The sequence below is a fragment of the Elaeis guineensis genome, chromosome 10 (assembly GCF_000442705.2).
Source record: "Elaeis guineensis isolate ETL-2024a chromosome 10, EG11, whole genome shotgun sequence".
Lineage (NCBI taxonomy): Eukaryota > Viridiplantae > Streptophyta > Magnoliopsida > Arecales > Arecaceae > Elaeis > Elaeis guineensis.
This window is the reverse complement of record NC_026002.2, coordinates 3871320-3898107: the sequence shown is the minus strand read 5'-3', so window position 1 is coordinate 3898107 and position 26788 is coordinate 3871320. Positions and strand designations below refer to the sequence as shown.

The following is a 26788-nucleotide window of genomic DNA, read 5'->3' as shown; positions in this document are numbered from 1 at the left end:
TAAATGCTTAACCAAACAAACTACATTAGATAATTATCAATAATGTCCAAAATTGACTGCTTATTATTGACAATAAAGTTTCAAAAACTAAATCCCACTCAATGAAACATAAAAGTAGGCTTACGATAATTTGCTTTAATTACATAACTCCAATGCTAGCTACTTACCAATGGGAACCATAGTATCGAGATCTAAGAACTCTAAGGTGCTCTATGACATCACATAGCACAATTCAAAATTTATATCATTATAATACATCTCCCAAATAATAATTAGATCAGGTTATTGAATTTGAGGTATGAAGCACACCAGAATAGTAGCCTTTGCCAATTTCGGAACTCATTTACCTCCATGGCCCAAATGCCCCTCTAGCCCCCCTTCCCCTATACTCCGGGCTTAAAAGGGCCAGTGTTGTGAGCTTTTTGACCTTTTAATTTGTTGGCTTATGCGAGGTAACGTGGTGAGGACCACGACCAACGCCAAGTGGGCATTTTGGGAACAGAAATGTAAACTAGAAGAAGGTCAAAGGGCCCAATGGCCATGGAACAGAGACGAGAGAAGCGGAAGAGTCAACCTCCTTTCCATTTTTAGCCTCCATCTCTGTCCCGTGGCCTCATTCTAATAGATCCGGAAGCACTTCTCGTAGATCTTATTCTTTTCCCAAGAATCCAAGCGGACTTGAAAAAAAAAATTATTTTAATTTAAAAAATAACTTTAAAATCTTATTTATATGTTTTTAGAAAAAAAATATAGTGAGAAAAGGGATCAGTCGCTGTCAGGACGTCCGTACGCAGGGCTAATAACTCGGCCTTTGCGGAAGTTTGGTGGCGAAAGTCGGAGGGCAATCAATGGCGGCCTCTCTTCCCATAATGCCCCCGATATTTTTCGTATGACTAGAATGCCCCTGGTCGGGACGCGGTTGGGGGTTGGCGGCGCGGAGCGTAACGGAAGCGGGGTGGCAACCATCGTCACGCCGGCAGGGAGGGTAAATTGGAAACGTGTCGGCGTGACTCACGGGACCGGGGATCTGGATGTTGCAGACAGCACGTGCAGGTCACCTGCGCCTGTTTGACACGGCGTGTCGGTGACGTTGGTACGCCTAACATATAACGGAACCGATCCGAAACATCAGTACGTACCGTTGAAAGGGATCTTGCTTATTTGTAGACTCGTTATTGGTTAGATCAGGTGAGGTCCATCCCCTTAGTTGATGGATCAATCCAACTATGAAGTAATATGCATAATGATGGATGAAAAGAAGAAAAATGCACCATCCATATATCTTTATGTATGCTGCTTCGAAGTCGGATTGGTCTACCGACTCAGTGGAGGATATAATCCAATTGAAAATTACACCATATGGATATCTCTAGAACGCGGCTGCAAGTACCAACATTTGAATACAGGATAGTATAGAACATTGCTCCAAATAATGATGTCTGAGTGAGATGTTCCGTGGTATCTGGATGCTGCAATCGATGATCAGAGAAACTTGTTACAAAATTTTGGTGACTTTTGTCATTCAACATGTGAGGCCAACATGGATGAAATCTCAAAGGCATCTATTGTATGGGAATGCTTGACCGTTGTGTTATGTATTAAGAGAACAAAAAACATCATCATATCACTGCAAAGGATTTCCATAGAATCCATTAATTATTGCTTGTTATAGCAATTATAACAATTGTTATCTCCTAAAACTGCTTCCGTAGAGTTATTTGTGTATTGACTGCGGACCTAATTATGGGCCTACAAAGCACAACTTGATACTTGACGTCTTATGCCCTACTGTCAGGCACATGAATGTGGGGCATTACCTCTTCGTTAACTAAAAATAAAAAGAGAGAGGGAGAGTTACAACAAGCATTACTTGTAGGTATCATGTATTATTTATCCGAATTATGGCTAAATAAAAAATATATATATTCTTAACTGTATAGAAGTTTTTATTGTTTAGCAAGCGTGAAATTTTGATTTTTTATATAAAAATCATTGTTGCATGTCTATCATGATTTTAACGTGGAGTGCTTCTATGTTTGGCTATACTGGAAATATTATTTCTAGAGGTATGCACAGTTGATTTAGATCGGTCTCGGAATAATTTTTTAACTTAATCGGTTTGAATCAGTTTTTTAAAATTGAATCGACTATATAGAAAAATTGATTCAAACTGAACCAAAATCGATTCGATTTACCAGATTGTGGGCTATTGGATTTATATTATATAGACAATTTATGGGATGGGCTAAATGGATCATTTATATGATTCGTTAAATAGATAAGTTATGAGATGTGCTAAATGGACTAAATATAAAAGTAAGAAATTAATGGAGTAAGCACAAAATATTATTGAACTAATAGTGTTCATATATAATATTATATTTGATATGTACACATATGTTCGTGAATCGGTTCGGTTTGAATCGCTTTTTTCTAAGTTGAAATTAAAATCCAACTGATTTTTTTGATTTTCAAAGTTTTCAAATCGGAGTCAAATCGAATTTAAAAAAAATCAATTCAAATCAAATCAAAATTAACAATTTGGATCAATTTTGTAGTTTGATCCATTTTTTTACACACCCCTAATTATTATTTGGAATAGTTCCTCTTCATCTGCTAGCATTCGAGGGAGCTAATGTTTGCCTATGATCGTTGAGCAGTGCAATCTGGTTCACCAAGAAACACTTATTGTTTTATAAAACAAACAATATAAATAGTAAACAATGATCATTATTTCTAAAATATAACAGCCAATGACTACAAGGGAGCAATGATTATCACACAGTGCTTATTATTTAAATAACCATTGCTATATATAAAGTAGCATCTCCCTACTAGAATTGTTTTAAGGTTGTTATTCTAAACATGCTTCAAGCATTCATTTTCATTTTTGCATGGAAATAACTTTGATAGATGTAAGATAATAATATAATTTTATTTCGTCATTGTTCACAAATAAAATAATATTCTAAGCCAGAAATTTTTAAAATTTTTAAATGTTATATTGATTATAAATGAGGTATATGAAATAATGAGCAATATGTTCATTATATAACAATTTCTACGACAAAATAATAGCTGCATAGCAATTATTATTTCAATTTTGGCAAAATATACATCTAGCACCCTAGGAGACAAAAAATTAAGATATCATTTAAGATCAGTCCCAGTGACTTTATGATGATATAATGTTTGCAATACTTTTAAATGCCTTCATTCCATTATACTGCAAACTTGTGTAAGAACCTACCAATGATGGCTAATATACATCCACATTCATATATATTATTAAATGAAAAGAGAATTATTCAATATTGAAATTCTTAATTTAAGTTTTCCTGCCAAAATGTTCTTAGTTCTTCTGGTTTTTACAAGATATCTCAAACCAATTGTGCTCCATTTAATTCGGGACCCCTTCTGCATCCATATCCTCAACTCATTAGATTAAAAAAAAAAAAACAAAAAAACAAAAATTATTCATGCTCCTTCTCTAATCCATTTGTTTGATCTCTCTTATCCTCTAATCCATTAGAACTCTTATTTTATTAATTTATTAAAAGTTATAAAATGTTTGATACGTCTAACATTGCAAAAAAAAGGTTGTGGAAAGTAATGCCTGACAGTTGCAATATATTTAACTCCCCAATAAAATTTGCTTACTAATGCAAGCAAACATGATTCCAACGTATGGAATAAACTATAAGGACACGTGTTACAAATAAAAAAAAAACTATAAAGACACGAGAATAAAATATAAAATCGGCAGGATTACGAAGCCCACAAGGTCAATCTAACCTAATGCAAGAACGAACCTTACCACTTCCTCGGGACACCAAGGTTTCGACAAGTCTTAATCCCCTTGCATCATTCATCAATAGTAACAGTTAGAATAGCATTTATTTTATAGGATCCGGATTGAAATTATCTAATAATTAAATCATAAATATTAATATAACTATGTTTATTTGTTGTTAGCATGAAAGAACTAGTCCAGACAATAATGATCGATAATTGCATTATTTATTTAAAGTATGTTTTGTTAAATTAAAAATATTTTTTATCTGGCACAAAAATTTTATTTTTCTTCAAAGTCCTGCTACTATTAATTTGCCAAACAAGTGAATATATATATATATATATATATATATATAGAGAGAGAGAGAGAGAGAGAGAGAGAGAGAGAGAGAGAGAGAGAGAACCTACTACCCACCCGCCCGCCCATATTTGTAATTGAGATCGGAATAATTATAAACAAATCAAGTTTGCCCTTGGAATTCAAGCCATAAAATGATTTCAGCTTGATCACATTGGAGCCCAATTATGTTTGTTATTTATCCGTTGAATCTGTCTTTTACCAAATATGGTCTGGAGTTAGACTTTGAACATAAAATTACAACCCATATTGCCTTGGTGGATTTTTACCAGATTTGGATAAGATTTTGCAAGGTTAACTAATGCACCGCCCAACTATTTCTCAATAATTTTACCATCTATAAATTAAATAATACTACTTCCTCTGCCGATGATAATGATACAATTAGCTGATAAGTTTTTATTGCTCTTCGAAAAAGGAAATAGACTTTTGCTATATCTGATGAATCTTTCTATTGCCGCAAGGCTCCAATATAGGACAAAAGTGGCTGAGGTCAACGCAGGATCGATCTGGAGCTCAGTGATCGATGGAGATCTAAAGATGATTGACGGCTCTCAAATCCTGAAAAAAAGTCCGGGCATCGAAATATTTCTGTTAGAGGACCTTCTGATGTTTAAGTTAACTGGTACTTTGGGATCAGTGAGAGGGAGAGAGTGAGTGAGTGGGTATTTCTGATTTTTCAAAATTTCAAAAAGCTTATTAGAGGGTTATTTGTGGCCCCTCCTATAAAGAAAGGGGAAAAGTATGTTATCTTATTAATTGGTAAATGCTACGGAGAATTAAGACCCACAATACGATCGTGAGTAGCGGGCAATAAGTGGCATTTACTTACATGCCACATTTTTTTGTAACCATTTGAGATTTGAGGGAGTTCCCATTAGCCCATATGATCCCTTGAAATGGTTTAACATCTCGGATTCATCGATGAGTCGTTGGTGCAAATTCGACCATAGGGTCGGTATGAGCCTGACCGTGTTGTTGTCCTATGGTCGAGAAGATGGGTTGCTTCCCTTGTAGCTACCTAATTCTCATTTTAGGAGAACCGAAGTGGGTGCTCGCTGGTAGTTTGTAAAGAAAAGATCAAGATTAGGCAGTATCCTCCTATAATACTTGTCAGTCACTTCCGAGTCTGGAGTGATTACTTCGGACGGAGGAAGTAGTAAGCATCGGGATAAGAACTTGGTCTTAGCCTGATGGATCACTCAACTTGCATGTTCTTGCCTCAATCTTTAGCCTGTCCCAAAAGTTGGATCATTCAATTGAGAGCAATTGATAGAGAGGATTGATTTTGGAGTCCCATTTATGCATTGCTTCGTGAATCACATCGTAATTATGAGGGATAGGCGGCTCAAGGCAGAATGGCATAATGAATCGAAAAAGGTGAGATTTGGCGGTTGCATTTGGGCCTATCACATCTTGGCTCATATTGAGCATTGATTGGTCTGGCTATATCTCTCGTGGTTCAGACTACATGGCTGGATCTCAAAGAGATGCGACAAAGAGTCGTATAATTGGGCGGCTCTAATTTGTGCCATGTGGCGACATCAGATGGTCGAAGGCTCTGATCCGGACCGTTGAGCTACGATATAAATAGGCCTCCCATTTTTTCTTTTTCGTTCTTTTTTCAATCGAGCTTTACTGCCATCACTTTGCTGTCAGATCCGTCGGAGGATTCCCATCGCTATCAGCACGATTGCCTTCTCTAGCTCCGACAATCCTCTTTTTTTTCAAGCTTTTTTCTAGTTGGTCGTCCTTTTTCCTTTTCTTGTCTTTTCATGCGTTGGCCATCTCTTTTGTTTCTTTTCCTTTTTGGTCTTTTTTTTTTGTAGTATTTCCTTCTTTTTGCTTCTACAATACCTTCTGATAGTGAGGTTAGAGGCGAAAGTCATTGAGATGGTTGGAGTTTTCGACTATCTTCCCCTCGAGCCAGATCTGAGGGCACCCCTTGGACAACTACCGAAGCTAATTCCTCATCCATGCACTGATCCTCTGAACCTCATGGCTTGAAGAGCCTCGTGTGAGGGTTTGAAAATTTCTAAGGATCCGATAACAAGGAATCAAGCATCACTGAGGCTGATCTTAGAAGGCTTTGGTTCCAGTATTCCATCCCATCATCTTTCCTACTGGAAGTTTCAAGTTGAGAAGGATGTCTCAAAATGCTTCAGAGGGTCGAGTCGTCCTATTCAAGAAGACTCTCTAAGTAGGTCTTTGTCTTCTTCTTTATTTTTTTGCCAATAGTCTTTTAGATTTTTATCAAGTCCTTCCTACTCATATCACTTTGAACTCCATTCGGACAATCGTCATCTTCATAATTCTTTTAATTGGGTCAATATCTCTCTGAGGTGCTCGCTCTTCAAAACGATATTTATCTTGAAAAAATACCTCATGAAAAAGTGGTGATATTTTTCTCCTCAATTTGGATGTAAATTCATCATAGGGCTTCTTTCTTCAATTTATGGTTAGAAAAGCCGTTTCTTTTTTATTTATTCAGATCTTCCATAGAGCTTCAACTAGATCTATGATGACCCTTGACTTTCTCCAAATAAAAAGAATTTGATTTTTTCTGAGGATGAAGAGGATTATCGTATTCTTCTCGATGTCAAAGTACCATAGTTGAAGGAACTAGTGATCAAGCAGACACTTTATGATGTCGGTATTAGCCCGATGCTTCCTCGAGGTACGATCAATCCTTTATGATATCGGTATTAGCCTGATGCTTCCTCGAGGTACGATCAATCCTTTAATTAAGTAGATTGTGTCATCTTGTATCTAGCTTTTGTATTGATCTTTTCTCTTCGATCTTGCAGCGATAAGATCAACTTTGGTGTCAATCAAATCAGCCTTGAAGAAGAGGTCGGATTCATCTGGAGGAGAATCTTTATCAAAAAAGCAAAAGTTCAGGTCGACAACTTCTACCTAGCTCCTCCGATCTCATCGGCTCCTTCAGCCCCACCAGCTCCTGCTCGGTTGGCTGGGATCTCAAGCACCAATCCCATGGAGATCAACGATGTGCTTGAGGTTGTTATCGCATTTCCGTTGAGGGCAGCTCTCCCAGCTACTCCGGAGTCGGTTCGAGCTCTGACTCCATCACCTCTTTGGCAGACCCCATCCTATATTAGTCGACATCGCTACCATTTTTTCCTATGGTATCGATCCTGCCAGCAAGATTCGAAGCAGGGCCCTCTTCGCCTGGGTCCGAGGATGACTTCATCACACTGGTGAAGAAGGTGTGGAGAGGTGACTCCACTCTTTATAATCATTGACTCACCCCAGAGCTAATGAAAATGTTGTCATTGCCATTCGATTGGGTGGAGAAAAAATCTCATCCTCCAGATGAGGTCTTGAATGCCTCACATAGTGGTCTCCTCAAGGCAAGCTTCTATCTTTTTCGATTTTCTTATTCCCTATGCCTCCAAGGTTGCTAACTTATTTTTTATCGCAGCTGGTTCATGGTATCACTATCCTCAATGATGGATTCGTTGGATTCAATCGACTGAAGCAAAAACTTGAGGTGAAACTTCAAGCTGCTGAGGCCTAGATGATAGTGGTCGAGGATGCCAAAAACATGGCCAAGGAGGCCAAAAATGCAGCTATGGAGGTCAAGAAGATGATCGAAGAGGAGGCATCTCGGGCCAAATCTGAACACTTGAAGGCTTCCTAGTTGTGGAGCACGGTGTTGTTGAGATGTGATAGCAGAAGATTACCAAGCTCGAGGAGGCTTTGGAGCTCGGTGAGGCAGCAATCAAGGTTGTCGAAGACAAGCTGAAGCTCGTCGAGGCTTAGGAGGAGGTCAAGAAGTCAAAGGCGACAACCGAGGCCAAATTGAAGGTTGTAGATGACTTCAAAGCTTCGCCAGACTTTGAGGCCGAAGTCGTGAAGGGGTCCACGGTCGTGTATATGTACGGATTTGTGGCTTGCAAGGCTCAGGTCATCCGATTGTTTTCTGAAGTTAACTTTGGTCGGCTCGACCTGAAGCGAACAAGGACGAGGTCGATGAGGATCAAATTGTTCAGCCCATCCTAGCTATCGAGGTCTCTACCATGCTAGCAACCGAACCCACTACGAGCCTGAGGTTGAGGACACCATTGCTGCAGTCATTTCCATTACTGAAGTCATGGCCAAGCAAGCTGCTAAGGCCTCAGCCACGGACGTTGAAGATCTTTGACTTGTATTTTTGCTTTTGATCTTTTGTAACGAACTTTTTGAGTAATGAAATGGACTTTACTTTTTCATATTCCGATGTGCTTTTTTCTTTTGTTATTTGATCATATACTAACTTGATTAATTATTTGAGCTAGTGTTGAAGTAAAGATCATCATCTCGGATAGTAGTCCAAAGTCGATACCCTCGGTAAAAATCCAAAGTAAATTTTATTATCTATTCGGATTGGCTTATGGCTATCCGAGGTCATATCTCTGACTATGACCACTTTATCTAAGATTGATCTGAGGATAATTCTTGACAGAGAAGTTTGCCAAGTCAATAGCATTGTTCATGTTTGATCACGTGACATGTGATTGAAAAGCTTTCAATGTATAATCTTATGGAGGTCCTAATTTGGATCAAGATATCTCCACATCGTTGGTATCTAGCCAAACACTGATTTGGAGGTCTTAACTGGAGCCAAGATATCTCCAAGGGATCGGTTCAATCCGACTCAATCGTCAGAGTTCAGACTAATATTTGAATATCCCTCAGTCGATTTTTTCTGTTCAATAGCCATTTAAAGACTGAGGTTCGATCATTATCCCTTGATGATATTCAGATGATTCGTCGGGCAAGCCCGACCTTGCTTGACTTAGTCACTTTCAAGCAAAATCTGTATAAATTTTGAAAAGAAGAATGATCATAGACTTTACCGATAATACATTCTGAGATTCTCAGTATTCTAAATCTGAGGAAGGGGGGTGCCATTGATATTTTCAATTTTATAATTCTCGAATCTGATGACCTTGGTGATCCTATAGAGTCCTTCTCAATTCAGGACTAATTTGCTCTATTCTGTAGGTTTAGACATTTCGGCTTGTCGAAGGATGAGGTCGTCTGATCGGAGCACTTTGCTTTGACTTGAGTATTATAGTAGTAGGCTATCCATTGTTAATATGAAGCCATCCTGATTTGAGCTTGTTTCCTTATTTCTTCCAATAGATTTAGGTTCGTCCGAAGTTAATTAGGATTTTCTTGCTTATTGTAGTATTCTACCCTAGTCGATGATATTTTGATTTTGACAAGAATAACTACTTCAGCTTCAAAGATAATGTTGAAGGATGTTTCTTCGGTTGGTGTCTGAGGTGTCATCCAGTATGCCCAAAGAACATAGGAGAGTTCTTCAGCTCACAGTCCCTTTGCCTTGCCGAGCTTAGTCTTCAGTCCTTGCAAGATTGTTCGATTGATCATCTCGACTTCCTCATTGGACTGATGACCAACCGAGGTGAGTTTGTGGTCGATTTGGAGTTTCAAGCAAAAATTTTTGAACTTTGTATTGTCAAATTGACATCTGTTGTCAGTGATGATTGCTTGTGAGAGTCTAAATCGATAAATGATCGATTTTCAAATAAATCTTGAACCTTTCCTCCAGTAATCTGTGCCAAGGCTCGGGTTCAACCTACTTGATAAAATAATCAATCACGATGATTAAGAATTTTTTTTGATCAATCACTTATAGAAATGGTCCGAGGATGTCAATTCCTTATACAGCAAAAGGCCAGGATATTGTGATCGACGTAAGCTGAGCAGTCGGCCTTCGTTCAATGTGGGCACATCTTTGGTACTGTTCACACTTTCTGACAAATTTAGTTACATCTTATTGTAGGGTCGGCCCATAATATCCTTGTCGAATGATTTTGTAGGCTAGGGATCTGCCTCCTAAGTGGTTGTTGCAAATTCTCTTATGAACCTCTCGAAGAGTATAATCTGCCTTGGATGGGCATAGGCAATGGAACAGAGGTTGTAAAAATAACTTCTTGTAAAGCCTTCCTTCGAAATGGATATACTATGGAGCTTGACGCTTGACCCTACGAGCCTTGATGGGATCGGCTGGTAGGTCACCCTTGACCAAATAATCGATGATAAGGTCCATCCAGCTCGGCTCATCTCCAACCTGTCATACTGTAGGTTCTTCAACACTTCATCTTTATAGATGCTTAATGAAAACTCTTTTATTATGATCAAACAATCCTGAGATAGTGAGGTGAACAAAGCATCAGCTCGGATGTTCTCCGATCTTGATACCTATTGGACTTCCGAAGTCTGAAAGGCCACGAACATCTCTTTGAGTTTTTACAAATATTTAGCCATTGTGAGATCTCAAGCTTTGTATTCTTCTAGGACTTGACTGACGATAAATTATGAGTCAGTGAAGACCTTGAGATCCTTCATTTTGAGTTCTTTAACAGTGTGAAACCCAACAATTAGGGCCTTATATTCGGCCTTATTTTTAGAAGCCTTGAAGTCAAACCAAAGAACATATTCCATCACAACTCCTTCCGAGCTTGCGAGAATGAGTTCAACTCCATATCCTTGTGAGTTTGAGGCTCCGTTGATGTATAGAACCCATCGTAGCACTTCTCCATGTTTTTGAGTTGTTTCGAAGATGGTTCCTCATCAGAAATAGTACATTCCACAAAAAGTCTGTCAAGGTTTGGACTTTCATTGTAGGTCGAGGATAAAAGCTACCATCAAATTCTTCGAGCTTAATTATCCATTTCGCTATGTCTAATCTTTGAAAAATCGCCCTCAAAGGCTGATCAATTAGAACGATCACTGAATGGGCTTAAAAATATGGTCAGAGACATTGTGTAGAAATAATGAGCATATAAATCATCTTCTCAATCTTAGAGTACCTAGTTTCCATATCTCGAAAAATTTTGCTTGTATAATAGATCGACTTTTGAGTACTTATTCTTCTTGGACTAAGATCGAACTAATATTATTGGGTGAGGTAGACAAGTATATCAGTAATTTCTCACCTTTCGTCAGTTTGGAGAGGAGCGGAGGGAACTTGAGGTATTGTTTGAGCTCTTCGAAAGTGGTTTGGTATTCATCTATCCACTTGAAGATCTTTATTTGCCTCAGGACCTTGAAGAAGGGGAGACAATTTTTAGCCGACGTTGAAATAAATAGTCTGAGAGCTACCACCCGACTTGCCAGACACTATATATCTTTTTTAGTGCTTGAGTGCTTCATGTCCAGCAGTACTTAGATATTCTCTGGATTAGCTTCTATCCCTTACTGAGTCATCATGAATCCACAAATTTTTTTGAGGTAATTTTGAAGTTGCATTTATTCAGATTGAGTTTCATTTGTACCACCTCAACTTGTAAAAAGCTTCTTCTAGATCAACTATATATTGATCATCCTTAACACTTTTCACCAGCATATCGTTGACATAGGCTTTCATATTGCATCTGATATGATGCTTGAATATCTTGTTAATGAGGTGCTGATATATGGCTCTACATTCTTTAATCTAAAAGGTATCATTTTATGACAATATAAATCTTTATCTTTATAAATCTCGTCTTCTTCTTATCCTCGGAAGCTATCCAAATTTGGTTATATCCCAAGAAGTGTCTATTAAGCTTAATAGCTGGTGTCCCGAGATGGCATCCATGAGTTGATTGATCCTTGAAAGAGAAAAGCTATCCTTTGGATATGCCTATTGAGATCAGTATAATCAAAGCAGATCCTCCACTTGCAATTAGTTTTTTTGACTATGACGATATTGACAAGCCATTCTGGATAATAGGCTTCTTGGATGAATCTTGCTGTTAGGAGTTTGTCAACTTCTTCTCCAATTGCTCATTGTCGCTCCAAGGTGAAGCTTCTCTTTTTCTGTCGCACTGGTCTGTGATCTAGATTCACATTTAACCTATAGATAATTATGTCAAAAGGGATACCTGATATGTCGGATGCCGACTAGACGAAGATGTTCTCGTTAGATCATAAAAATGCCATTAGTTGATCCTCATTGTCGGGCGTCAACTAAGAGCCAATCCGAATCATTCGGTTTGGATCTTCTCTGAAGGGGACTATAATAAGTTGCTCAATCGATTCTCCTCGGGATTCTTCTGACTTGTCTCTATGATCTTCGATTGGTAGAGTCTCTATCGGTCATTTTTTTTATGGTTGCGAGAAACATTATCGAGTGAGCATCTGATATCCTCGGATCTCTCCCACCCCATTCGAGTTAGGAATTTGATGAGCATATGATATATGGAAACAATTGCTCAAAGCATATTCAGCCTGGGGCATCTAGGAGTTGCGTTGTAAGCCAAAGGCACATAAATGACAAGAAAAGTGAGCTGAATGGTAGAGTGATTTTCCTTTTAACCACTATAAATCCATAGAGAATTTAACCAAGTGGTATTGACTTTATTTAGTTGATCGGTCCAATCTCATTCGTCGAAATGCATCATAAAACAATACGTTGCCAAGCTTCTATTATCTATCAAAATTCTTTATACATCATAATCAGTTATCATTATTGATACAACACAGCATCATCATGAAAAGTTTTAACTCCTCGAATATCATCATAAAAAAAAAAAACAATCTCTCTGGTCCGCTGTCTCTTCGACCTCAATTCGATCTTTTACCCACCTACCACTATCGAAGTCTAAGATCATATTGATGACACCAACCATTGGTCAGTTGTTGTTATTTTTTCATCGAGCTGGGGTCGAGGTGGCTTCTTGTTCACATACTTCTCAGGTTCTTGAGCATACTTCTCGAGGTAGCCTCTTCAAACTATATCTTTGATTTCATCTTTCATTGGAGATAGTCCTTGATATCATGGTTATAATCTTTATGAAAGTGGTAGTACTTTTGTTGTTCCTTCTTGTGGATGGAGACTTCATCGATAGAGGTTGATGGAGATACCTCCAGCCTAAGATCTCCATCAAGATTTGGGCTCGGGGGCAGTCAGAAGAGCATAATTGTTAAACTGCCAAGGTGGACTCCTTGATTGAAGATTTTTTACTAGTCAGAAGGATTATCCTTCAACTCGATCATATGCGGGTCCTCCCATTTCTACTTTTTGTTGAGAGTCCTTCCTCCATCAACTTGTTTGTGTGCGATTCGGGCCTCTTTTACCTATATATATTCCAAACCCGCACTAGTATATCGGTGCAAGCCCTCAAAAATATTTTTCAAGGAGAAGATGAGATGCTTATTTTGAAGTCCTTGCTTGAGCACCGACATCACCATCGATTCATTGAGTTACACACTTTTAATATGGCTGCATTAAAATATGCCACATAATTGCATAAAGATTCACCCTCTTCCTACTAATTAAGAAGAGACCGTCAGAGTTTTTTGGTTGGGCTCATTTATTGCTGAAGTGGATGATAAATAGTCTTCCGATCTGTTTAAATGAATAAATAGATTTTGATTAAAGTTTGGAGTACTACATTCATGCCGCCTTCTTAAGAATGGCTGAAAAATCGAGAAGAGGAGGATGTTCGAAGCATCATGAGGGTCTTGTAGCCCTCCAAGTAGTAAAGGGATTCGAAGAGCCATCATAAGGCACTATCTACAGCATCTTGAATTGATCTGATATTGATTTTTATAGAATGATGTGAGAAAAGGGAGGCCAGAGTTGAAGCCGAGATTGTCGTCATTCTCCTGGCTCCCTATTTGCACTTCACCTAAACGATGCTCAATCTCTCAAACTTTCTTCTCAAAATCCTCCTCTCGACGAGATTTCTCAGGGCATGGAGAGTAGCCTGGGGTTGAATCACTATCAGAGGAAGTTAGCAAGCACTGGCATCACTGCTCCTTTTTTGAGCCTTGATGGAATGGTGATCATTGTGTGGCGGGGCAGAATGATGTGGACCCTAGGGTGCCACCTTCAGACTCCGATGGCAGATCCGAGGGGTGCCCCTGATGAATAGGTTCTTGGAGTTGCCACTACTCGATGATTTGTTGAAGCTACTACATATAGAGATGGACAACAGGTCGGACCACCCATGACACAAGCCAACTGCCCATGACACGGCCCGGCCCGGCACGAGACGGGCCATGCCTGGCATGGCCATAAGAGGGGGGCCGGGTTGGGCTAGGGTTTTTTGGCCGTAGCCCGGCCCGCATGGCCCATAAGAGCCTAGCCGGCACAACCCATGGGCCAGGTGTAGTACGGCCTGCGTGCCAGCCCAGTCTCCTTGAAACGGGCCATGCCATGGTATGCCTGTTTAGGATTTTTTTAAATTTATAAAAAAATATGCATGAATAAATTAAAAAAAAGTTGGAGACTAGGGATTTAAATATAAAGCTACTTTGTTAGATAGAGGGTTTGGTATGGACCCCTATCAATTTATTAATAAATATCAAAATGGCACAGGGAGGGAAGGAGGCTAGACCGACCTCCAAAATACAGTGAGGAGGGAGAGAAAAAAAAAAATTATAGAGGTGACTCATCTCAATAATAAAAAAATTTAATATAATTAATAAAAAAAATAGGTAAAATTATACTAGCTTGTCTCTACTCTCACTGAACTCCTTCAAGACCCTCTCTCTGCTATCAGAGATCCCCCTTGTACATTGAGGATATTTTGGAGACGAGAGTTACTCATCCCATGATTCTTTTGATGTGTCCTCAAATGGCAGTTCTCACGCTATTGGCATAACTATAAAATTTGACACATTTTTTATATTTTGCTTGCCAAATTCTGTCAACAAAATTTTTTTCAAAATCTCCCAAACTGTACTAGTCCTCTTACGGGAAGAGGTTTGATATTGACTAGTTTCAGAGGAAGTAGAAGCAACGAGATTAGTTTTCTCTTCCTCGAAAATAGGAAGAATGTCAAAATGGCTCTCATCATAAGATGCCATTTCTAAATTTATGGATCAAAAAATAAAAACTAACCAAAGGTGGAGGAATTGAGTAGAGATGGAGAAATTGAATAGAGCCGGAACCGAGATTTATGAGCTTTCTTTATACTCCTCGACAAGGACTTCCTTTGTGCTCCACAACAAGAACCTCCTTTTGTGTAGCATTTGAAGGCTTACTAAATACAAACTAAAAATTAAATTGCTAGAACATTTGTAATATTGCTAGAAAAAAAAATAGTAGTAGTATGGAAGGAGAGAAGAGTAAATTTGGTGTGGTGAGAATGGGAGAGGAGGGGACTATTTATAGAATTCATAATTTTTTTCCCAAATACCCCTCAAAATATCCATTTTATAGCTATTTGGAGGGGTAAAAAGGTAAAAACTTCAAAAATAGCCATTTTTGACCGTTATAGGCCGACGGAATGGCAAGCACGGTCGCCACCCACCGGGCCTAGGGCATGTCGAGCTGGAGCCTGAGGCTAATCGTGCCGTGCCTGGCACAAGGCTCGTTTAGTAATGGGCTGTGCTAGGCCCGACCCATTTAGCCTCAGGCCCGATGGACTGGCCCATGTCTTTTACTAGCTGCATGGCATTGGTCGAAGCCTGGACTTGATGGACCAAGTCATCAAATCGTTATGGGTCTACCGACATAGATGGCTGCACAGGTCCCTCTGGGTGGACTCTTACATGGCACCACCCAAGCTATGCCGAGATGATTGTTGGTAGGAAGCGGCTGAATTGTTGTATACTTGATCTTCACCATGGTTCTCTTTCCTCTATTATTAAATCAAAAGTCCTTTCTCTAACACCAATTTATTACCGCAAGGCTTCGATATGAAGCAAAAGTGGCTTAGGTCAGTGCAAGATCGATCTAGAGCTCGATGGTTGACGGCAGAGATTTGAGGATGATTGACGGCTCTAGATCTGAAAAAAAAATTCAGTCATCGAAATTTTTTAGTGAGGATTTTCCAATGCTTGAGTTAGTTAGAGTTTTAAAAAAATAAGAAAAAAAAAGTGATTAGATGTTTCTGATTTTTCAGGTTTTAGAGAGTTATCAGAGGATTCTATGTGCGTCATTTTATAGAGAAAAGGAGAAGTATTTATTTTATTATCGGTAACCGCTATGGAGATTTAAGTCTCACAATATGATTGTGGATAGTGGACAGTAAGTGATATTTACTCATGTACCATATTCCCTTGTAACTGCCATTGATTTGAAGGAGTTCCGGTTAACCCGTGTTATCCCTTGAAACAGTTTAATACCTCGGATTCATCTGTGAGTTGTCGGCTCAAATCTAACCATGGAGTTGGTATGAACCCAACCAAATCACCGTCCGACGATCGAGAAGATGGGTTGATCCCTTTATAGCCGCCCGATTCTCATTTCAGGGAAATCGAAGTGGGTGCCCGATGGTGGTCCACGAAAAAAAAATGGTGAGGTCGGGTGGCATCCTCCCATAACGCTTTCATTGTTTTTTTATGAAATGGAATCCTTTCATTGTTACTATACTTCCAAGCTTCAACGACCATATAGAAGTTCAATATCTAACCACAAATCTGGATGAGAAGACGAAGAGAAGGATGGTGAGTATTTTTCTACGTTCCAGCAATCCGCTAACATTTTTTCCCTTGTTCCTGTTTTTGCTTTGTTTCAAGTTCCAAAGGACACGACTCTATAGATGAAAAATATTATTATAGCCACTAAAGGTCAACAGCCTCAGCGCTGGGTTACCAATTTCCTAACTCGTTTTCTTCCCCCCCGAAAGCTCCTCTACCAGCACGGCTCACAATACTCTACCGTCACCATGTCCATCGCCACCCTCTCCCTCGCTGCCACCACCATCTTCCTCCCCTCCTCCTCCTCCTCCTCCTCCTCTTTCTCATCCGCGGTCGCCACCGCCTCCATGCCGCACTGAACCTCCCGCTCCCGCCGGGCCCCCGTGGCTGGCCCCTCCTCGGCGTTCTCCCCCTCCTCCGCCCCCTCCCCCACGCCGCCCTCGCCTCCCTCGCCAAGCGCTACGGCTCCATCATGTACCTCAAGCTCGGCACCAGCGGCTTCGCCGTCGCCTCCTCCCCCGCCGCGCCCGCGCCTTCCTCCACACCCACGACCTCCTTTTCGCCGACCGCCCCCTCAACGCCGCCGCCCGCCACATCTCCTACGGCGGCCAGGACCTCGTCTCCGCCGACTACGGCCCGCTATGGAAGCTCCTCCGCCGTCTCTCCATCACCCACCTCCTCGGCCCGCGCCCCCTGGTCCAGTGGGCCCCGGCCCGTCTTTCCGAGTCGGCCCTCATGGTCCGGTCCGTCCTCGACCTGAGCCGTCTCGGCGAGCCGGTCCGGGTCCAGGAAGCGGCGATGGTCGCTCTGGCTAATATGCTGGGGCTCGCGATGCTGAGCCGGCGGGTGTTCGACTCGTACGGGGCCGAGTCGAGCGAGTTCAAGAGGGTGGTCTCGGAGTGGATGAAGCTGTCGGGGATGGCCAACCTAGGGGACTTCATACCGTCCATTAAGTGGCTGGACGTGCAGGGGATCGACCGTCGGTTGAAGAGTCTGCACGCAAGGTTCGACGCGCTGATGACTCGGATGCTGAGGGAGCACGCCGACACGGCGGGCGAGCGGGAGGGAAGGCCGGACTTCGTGGATTATCTCCTGGCCAGTAGCAAGAGCTCGGAAAGTGAGGTGGGGGTGTCTGATACGAACATCAAGGGACTCGTTTTGGTATGTACGCAATTCTCTTGTCATCAATCTGCTTTCTATTGCCATTCAAAGGTTGGGATACTCGTTCCCTCAGGTTCGGGGTAGTATTTATAAGTCCAAGTGCATCTAGATGTCATTTACCTCCAACTTCAAAAATCATGCATAGCATGTTCAGGGCATTTAGCTGACAGATAGATCCACACCGCATCCAAATAATAGGATGCAGTTAAGATATGATATTTCGTTTTAGATAAATTATAGCTGCACCCTTTCTGATTAGACAAAAAAACACTTTGGCCTTTTAATTAACTATTATAACTTTTTTTTTTTTTTTACTGTAATATAGTCTAGCTGCCTATCATTATTAGAAATTATTCTCACATGATCATCATTTGATAACTTAACAGACTTCCTATTTTTGAAATTACCTTCTCATTATTTTAGAATCAATTGTTCATCCATTGAGTTAGGGGTGAAAGTGGATTCCATCCGGATCTATTTTTACATCTGAATCTATCCGAAAATGAATAAAAATTCGAAATCCGATTAATATCTATATCTGTGTCTATATCTATTAAAAAAAAAAAGATATGAATATGGATTAGCAACTATCTAATCCATATTTGAATATCTAATTTTATTTATAATTTTATTTAATTTATAAAATATTCATTAATTTTTTTAAGACATATACAAATATATCAACATACTACTAATTTAATTTATCATCTATTAAGTAATATTTTTGATTCTGTGATCATAAAATTTAATTATCCGATCTCTATTATACTTATTTTTATACTTCTAGTATCCGATTAGTATTCGTATCTATTTAAGACAAATATGAATATAAATTTTCATATCCAACTAATAACTATATATCCGTATTTATATTCATTAGATAAAATAAATATGTTTATATATGGATATATTAATATCCGATCAGTATCCGATTCGGTTTCAGTCTTACGCTAAGTTTATCGTGATCTCCAAGTCATCACTAGCTATCCATTCATTAATTTCAACAACACCATGGCTACCATGATCACCACCATTAGGGCTCCTATTTCCAACCTCCTGGAGAATCTTCTCTACTCCCTTGCTTGTCCTTTCACCGTTGCCTCCCTTCATTCCAATACTAACACCTAACTTCATACCCTCGACCGTGATCATAGTCCACATTTCAAAACCTCTTTCTTGTTTTATTTTAATTGAATGGAAAATGCTATTAGTCCAATCTCTTTGTTTAGCACTTGAAGCAGAGGGTAAAACTGAAGGATGCCATGAAGGCCTCCCTTAAGCTTCGAGAGGATTAGAAGACATGGGCTAAGGTCCCCCTCAACATCCTTGCCCCTGTTTAATTTTCCTCTCTCCTATCGTTTCCTTTTTCTCCCTCTCCTTGTCTTCAAAACCCTACCTCCAGATCTCCTCCTCCCACCTCTCTTCTTCTTTGCCATGTCCGAGGTTGAGGGGCTCCAACCTTTTATTGACGAGCTCTGATTGTTGTCACGTTAGGTCCTCTACTTTGCTGCCCACCACCACTTTCTCTTCTCTCCCATGCCCAAGCCCTCCTCCCTTGCCCTCACCTTTGATCCTCACTTCCTCCCTAGCTGATTCTCCTTCACCATATCTAACATCGATGGTTTCAACATCTATCATTGAGCTTTGACTATCGTTGCCCCAAATCCTCCACTTTGCTGTCCATCACTACCTTCCCTTCTCCCTCATGCCCTGGTCCTCTTGTCTTATCCTTGCCCTCGATCCTCACCTCCTCTTCAGATTATCTATATTCGAGGTTGAGGGCTCTAGCCTCTTATTGTCCGAGCTTCAACTTCCGAAAAGGATCCATCTTTTGCTGGCTTAGCTCCAGCTTCCGTTGATTCTCATGTACCCCCTCCCTAATCAATTGTGTGAATTCATTGACAAGAATCCATTCACTCATTGCATAGATCTTAAAATACTTTGAACTTCATCATTCGTCTACCTACATATATCTCAAAGCGACTAGTAGGTGATCCAATAATAGATTATTTTGATTTTTTTATTTTGATTTTTTTTCAATTTTTTTTGATCATCTAAATGTTTCTTCCTTTTATTTGTCCTTCAATATTATTCAATTTTGTCCTAATTCATGATGATATAATTTTTTTTTTTTGAATTGTTTCTTCTTGCCACGATGTTCTTTGAAAGTATTTGGCTAAGATAATATATATATAGCTTTCCTAATGCTGTGACCAAAATAGAGATGTTATGATGGTATCCACTTTTGGATTATATATACCTCTAAGAGATCATGGGTATTTTATTTTTTTTATTTCACTTTGTTAATGGCATCAATACCTAAATGGATAGTTGGATCGTGTTGCAACAAAAAATTAAATTATAAAGGATAATTAAAAATATTAAAAATTTTAGGATCAAAATGTTTTTTGTCCGAATTTAATGATGCTACTATAATTTTTTATTTCCAAAGACTCTGCTTTTTTTGTATGCTAGAATTCCGGTGGTTATTATTATTATTTTTGGTGGTTATTGTAGTCTAGGTTTGACTATTACAATATGTGAAGTCTAAATATGAAATCTACCAGGCGTGTATAACTACCGGTCCAACACCGCTGCAAGGAGAAGTCCCTATCGACCGATTGTATAATTACTGGTCCGCAGGGATATTGTTTTTAAATATCCGATCCCATCCCATCGATCCCCCCTCACTCTGAAATCCCCTCTACCCTTCCCCACCTACCCCCTCAAACCATAATCCACAAAAAATATTTCCGAACTCACGTGCTCAACTTCCTCCTTTTTTTTGGTAACCACGTGCTCAACTTCCTCCCTTTTTTGTGGTAAAAACGTGCTCGACTTCCTCATCCCTCTCATTTTGACCGAAGATTCTTATTGAAGTTTATTTAGATATTCTTTATCAAAAAAAAGTATATTTAGATTTTTTTTTTTTATTGAGTAAAAGTGTATTCAGATGATTTGAAATGACGAAGTTGGACTTCGTTAGGCATTTGGCAGCTGACCACGGGCGGTGCTAGGTTACGAATTACGATAGCCTGCCTCCAAGCAAGCTCTACTAATGGCTTTGGCAACAGGATCCTATCCCCAATTACCACCTGACAAAAAGCCGGAGAACTCTAGGTTAATGATGAGAAATGATTAATATATCATGAAAAATTTTTTGTATATTGCATGCGGGTGTAAAAAAAATACACCATCATATTTGATTGGACCACATAACCATCACTTTTTAATACACATTTAATAATTTTATTTTTTTGTTTGAAATTTTGAATGACGAAAATGCCTATTATGACATCCTGTATAAAATTATAATTTTCTACACAGAATATCATAATTTTTTTATAAGATGTTATAATTTTGATAGAAATATTTTAATCATTTAAAAATTTATATAATTTTTAAATGATGAAAATATACTTCTCTCTTTATGACATCACGAGAAAAAATTATAACATCCCGTGTAGAAAATCATAATTTTAATACAGGATGTCATAATTTTTTTTAAAAAAAAATATTTTTATCATCTAAAATTTTAAATAAAAAAATAAAATTATAAATATTAAATATATATTAAAAAATAATGATTACATGGCCAATCAGATGCAGCAGCATATTTTTTCTACACCATGCATGTGTACAAAAAATTTTCCAACGTATCATGCAAAGGCGCCCAAAACTATTCAAAGTAGCGGCACGCGTTGTCGTTGTGGATCTTCCAGAAAGGCCCCTCGTGGTGGTCTTGGTGTAGGTCGTCGTGTACTCAACGATAACGGCACGAGAAGATCGAAGGGATGTACTGTAGATGGTCAAATTGTTGAAAGTTATACAAAATACAAGAGATCGTGAAAAAAAATCAACCATTCTGTCGCATAATTAAAGATACAACTCCGGACTGGGGCCAAAGCTAACGTCATCACCATCTCAATGGACAACCACTTGGCCCCCAAACATCCGTCCGCTCTAGCCTTCAAGGATGAAGACGGTGCTCAGGCAGATGGCGTCCATGCTGCAAGTGGTGATGTTGAGCCACTGTTGGCCAATCATGCAGATTACGGATGTGTTTTTTTGATTGGTACGTAGGATATTGGCAAATCTATAAAAAATTGACGCATTAATAATTTTTGATTTTCTATTAAATGCTAACCACCATTAAGATTTAGTAGAAAATAAATCATTGTTAGCCATGATTAGCATTTTATGAAGAATCAGAGATGATTGATGTATCGATTTTTTTATAAATTTATCTCTATCTTACGTGATAAGATGGTACCATTTAGGATTTATTTTTTGACTAATAAATATTATAAAAAAATTAATTAATTTTTTTATTAATCAATTTATTCATATTTTCATATTTTTTAAATAGATAAATTATTTTTTAATAATAATATTTATTAATAAAATAAAAAAAATCATATCTATCTAAGAGATAGATAAGTTATTTTTTTATCAATCGAAAAAATAATTTTTTATTTTATTTATAATATATATTTAATTCTTATAATAATAATATAATATATAATAATATTTTACATAATACAAAAAATATAAATAATATATTTTCAAATTATTTTTTAATATATAAAAGATATAAATGAATTATTTCCTATCTAAATGTTGCCTTGAATAATATAGGTTCTGGTAAGTTCTTTTTCTCTCTAAATAAATAAATAAATAAAAGGGGGAGCGGGCTCCCTAAAACCAACATACCCTGGTTATTGGGCCATTATATTCTTGCTTTTTCTTCCTCCAAGTTCACATGACCGCACTCACCATGTCCATCGCCACCCTCTCACTCGCTGCTACCACCCTCTTCGTCCGCCTCCTCCTCCTCTTCCTCGTCTACCGCCACCGCCGCCTCCTTGCCCCACTTCCTCCTGGCCCCAGTGGTTGACCTCTCCTGGGCGCTCTCCCCCTCCTCGGCCCCCTCCCCCACGCCGTCCTCACCACTCTCGCCAAGCACCACGGCCCCATCATGTACCTCAAGCTCGGCGCCCTCGGCTTCGCCGTCACCTCCTCCCCGGCCACCGCCCGCGTCTTCCTCCACACCCTCGACCTCCCCTTCGCCGATCGTCCCCTCAACGCCGATCTCATCTTCCTTCGCCAGCTACGGCCCTCGCTGGAAGCCAGCGTCCACCTCCTGGGCCCCGGCGCCCTCTCCAAGTGGGCCCCAACCCGCCGGTCCGAGGTGGACCGGATGGTCCGGTCCATCCTCGACCTGAGCCGCCTCGGCGAGCCGGTGCGGGTCCAGGATGTTGCAATGGTCGCTCTGGCTAATGCATTGGGCTCGCGATACTGAGCCGGCGGGTGTTCGACTTGGAGGGGGCCGAGTCGAGCGAGTTCAAGAGGCTGGTCTTGGAGTTGATGAGGGTGTCGGGATTGGTCAACGTAGCGGACTCATACCGTGCATTAAGTGGGTGGACGTGCAGGGGATCGAGCGTGGCGTGAAGAGGCTGCATAAGAGGTTCGACACGAGCTGATGACCGGAATGCTGAGAGAGCATCAGGATGCGGCGGGCCAGCGGGAGGGAACGCCGGACTTCCTGGATCATCTGTTGGCCAATAGCAAGAGCTCGGAGGGTGAGGTGGTGCCGTTTGATGCCAACATCAAGGGACTCGTTTTGGTATGTGCATAATTCTGTCTTCATTCTTTTGGACTGCCCATGGGATCCTCATCCTCTCTAGTTTGGGTTGTTTCCGTATTCCACGTGAGGCATTTCAATCAAGGGCATCTTTAGATTTAAATTAGATGGTGTCAGTCTCGGTGAATATAACACAGTATCTCTAAAATGCTTGCATACAAAAAATTCATAGTATTTTCTTTAGCCTTGGTACTTAAGCCTAGTGCACTTCTGGGATCTAGATTTTTCGATGTATCCTTGAGGGTTGTAACATTTAATATCAGAGCCATGCATCCCTGCATCTCGAGTTTGAATGCATCGAACAGGATGACGAATGGAAAGGGGTATTTGAAAAAAGAGTATGGTAAGCACCACCCGTTGAAAGGGCTATCTAGTGATCGAGTGCAAAGCCGTTATATATGGAAATGGTTACGTAGACTGAAATTAATTATAGGCACCACAAAATGGGCTATCAAGCACATCGACTGGAATGAATGCGAAGTGTAGTGATATGATTTTCGATCCATTGGTTAGGACTGTAGCATCGTCTCGCTATCATCCCGTCCCTCCTATGCCTCTAGTTGTCCTCAAACTCCCTTCACGCCGTTGTTTGCCACCTTCCTTCCTATTCTTCTCTTTCCAAAACCATGCACAACACCAAGTTTGCGAGACCATTTACACTCTCTATTGCCATCACAATGAGTTGTGGACTGATGAGGACCGAGTTAGCTAAACATGACCACCAATAGCCCTTCTGTCTCCCCACTAACCATTAATTTTAAACAAGTCATGTTCGGGTTTGATGGGTGAACTTTGAATTGAGTTTGCATCTGCTGCCACCAATTTCTGGTCTGGTGAGCTAAAGGCCATTGATAGATTCGCATGGATTTTCTGAAAGCTTTTGGATCTAAGCCTAGCCGGAAGTCCAAAACAATTTCAAGCTAGGCTTGAGAAGGGGAGTGGCCCGGCTCAACCCAGCCCGTTTGCAGCCGTAAGCAGGAAGAAGCAAACAGGCCCAGAAGAAGAAGATGACAACTTTCCATCTATCCCAAAGTATGATATATAAGTTTAAACAACATAATACATCTAGCCACGCAAAAAAACCAAAAAAAATCCAAAGAACGCTTAAGGACAACTGTTTTTGATAGATGCATAATTATGTCATCCAAGTCTTGCCAGAGATATTTATGATATTTGCAACTGAGCATTCTTATGGAAAAACTTAATTATGCACCTTATTTTACGTACATCAGGATATGTTCATTGCTGGAACAGACACGTCCTCGGTTTCGATCGAATGGGCATTTGCTGAATTGTTGAAGAACCGTTCCATCCTCAAGCGTGCACAACTCGAATTAGACAATGTAATCGGTAGAGACCGCAAGCTTGAAGAATCCGACATACCGAAGCTTCCATACCTTCAAGCAATATGCAAAGAAGCACTTCGAATGCACCCTTCTACACCTCTGAGCCTCCCACACTTATCCAACCAAGCATGCAAAGTTGATGGTTTCTACATCCCTGAAGGAACCAGGCTCTTGGTCAATATTTGGGCCATTGGGAGGGACCCTGACATATGGGAGAACCCCCTTGAGTTCAATCCTGATAGGTTCTTAAGTGGTAAGGGTGCCAATATAGACCTACAAGGCACTGACTTTGAGCTAATGCCATTTGGAGGTGGAAGAAGGATTTGTGTTGGTAAAAGTGTGGGGATCCTCTTTGTGCAGTACCTCTTAGGCACATTGTTGCACTCTTTTGATTGGATGATACCTGATGGAGAGGAGCTTGACATGGAAGAGGCACCGGGCCTTGTGCTTCAGAAGAATGTGCCTCTTATTGCTTTGGCGAGCCCTCGTCTAGCACCTACTGCATACGTTTGACAAAGGTATAACATTGTCATTTAATTAATCTGAGTTCTTCATTGCAATATCTAATCCATAATATAAGCATTTTCTTGAGTCAAGCTAATTGCTAATGTAACATTAACTCGTCATCTTTCTCATCCAGGTATTTGATCTTTACTCTTATAATGGTCTTCCCGGTGTCGAGTATGGCTTGGTATTATCAATATGAAATGCGTACGTGCAGCCTTATATGTCAAGCTGCATGGATATGTTGTGATATGTTTGACTGCTACAATATGATGTATGGTCTCTTGTATAAGTATGGAGCTATCTCATAATCTATTTCCTTCTGAATCATATCCTTAGAGCAATGATATGCGTGGATGATATATGATGGTCATCACAAATTTACAGAACATCAAACCTTTTATGATCTTCATAGTCATCATTATCTTGTTTTTGGAATGTTAATCTCCGTATTCATGGTTGGTGCAACCATTGTTTAGCACATGCATTGGGAGGGAAAATGTGTTCATGAAAGAGTAGACATTGTCTAGTGAGTGACCTATTTCCATGTAGCTTCATAGCCATGAAAATGGGTTTTGATCAGTAAATTGCATATCGTGGAAAGAATAATTAGTGCTAAAAGAATATGTAGACTTATAGCCATAAAAAAAAAATCCAGTGAATTGCAATACCAAAATTTTGATGACAATGGCCAAAAAGGATTTTTTCATTTTTGCCACACTTGCTATAACTATTTAGCAGCAATTTTAGGATTTCTGGTGAGAGATTTTTATTCTGCTGCTAGAAGTCTATACTGGTGTAGTTATACTTTACCTAAAAAAAAAAAAAATACTGGTGTAGTTATAGTAAAAGTTGGAATTGTCACTTTGATGTCTTGAATATCCTTAAAACAAATAATAGAACGTTGCATTATTGGGATGTTACATTATGTAATAAAAGTTCTAATTTATCTGAGTTTGGATCCTATATTCTTCATATTTGAACTATAGATGTCCAATTTAATCGCAAGTTTGATTGCCCCGCAATAGGTGATCAAACTAGACCAGTCACTAGTCGGATAGGATCTAAACTCAATATGTTTCTATCATCCTTCTAAGCCTAATCCAATTATCTTTGTAAAATGATCTACTTGGTTAAGAACAATCCAGGCAATATCGATTAGTTAATTAATCAATAATAGATTATAATTTCTTTGTGTGTTGAATCTCTACTATTACTTTTTTGAAAGCCTTCTTTCTGATTTTAATGTAGATTTTCTTAAGTTAATATATATATTATATCCTTGCCCCTTGAGTGTTCAAAACAGAAGTTGTTTTGGAAAGTTCTCTACCATTACTTTTTTGGAACTCTTCTTTCTTATTATTTTTTATTTTGGGTAAACAGAGGAGCCAGTGGCTATGTATTGAAATAGTGACAGCATTGTTTACATAAGAGTACAAAGTAAGAAAAAAGTACAGGAGAGCTAATGGTACAAGCAGAGCGGATAAAAGACTGAGCAACCAAGAATGCAGTGTATGAGCAACCAGTTGTTGAATTCCTAGAATAGGAAGCAAAAGCCTGTGCATGGCTGCCAAGATCAGCTGATCCATGGGA

At 39.6% G+C, this 26788-nt stretch overlaps 2 protein-coding genes across 2 annotated transcripts; both read left to right on the top strand.

Annotated features, from left to right (window-relative positions):
• Positions 1-898: 898 nt before the first annotated feature.
• On the top strand, positions 899-20950 carry LOC140851982 (flavonoid 3',5'-hydroxylase-like). The gene is made up of 3 exons (XM_073244506.1): positions 899-1053; positions 16750-17701; positions 20269-20950. The coding sequence occupies exons 1-3, from the start codon at positions 899-901 to the stop codon at positions 20395-20397; spliced, it is 1236 nt and encodes a 411-aa protein (XP_073100607.1). The 3' UTR covers positions 20398-20950.
• Positions 20951-22312: 1362 nt separating this feature from the next.
• On the top strand, positions 22313-25522 carry LOC105053152 (flavonoid 3',5'-hydroxylase). The gene is given in 6 exon segments (XM_073245036.1): positions 22313-22989; positions 22992-23099; positions 23102-23178; positions 23181-23327; positions 24578-25209; positions 25332-25522. Coding segments are annotated over 5 exon segments (1485 nt in total). The 5' UTR covers positions 22313-22463; the 3' UTR covers positions 25205-25209; positions 25332-25522.
• The last annotated feature ends 1266 nt before the right edge of the window (positions 25523-26788 follow it).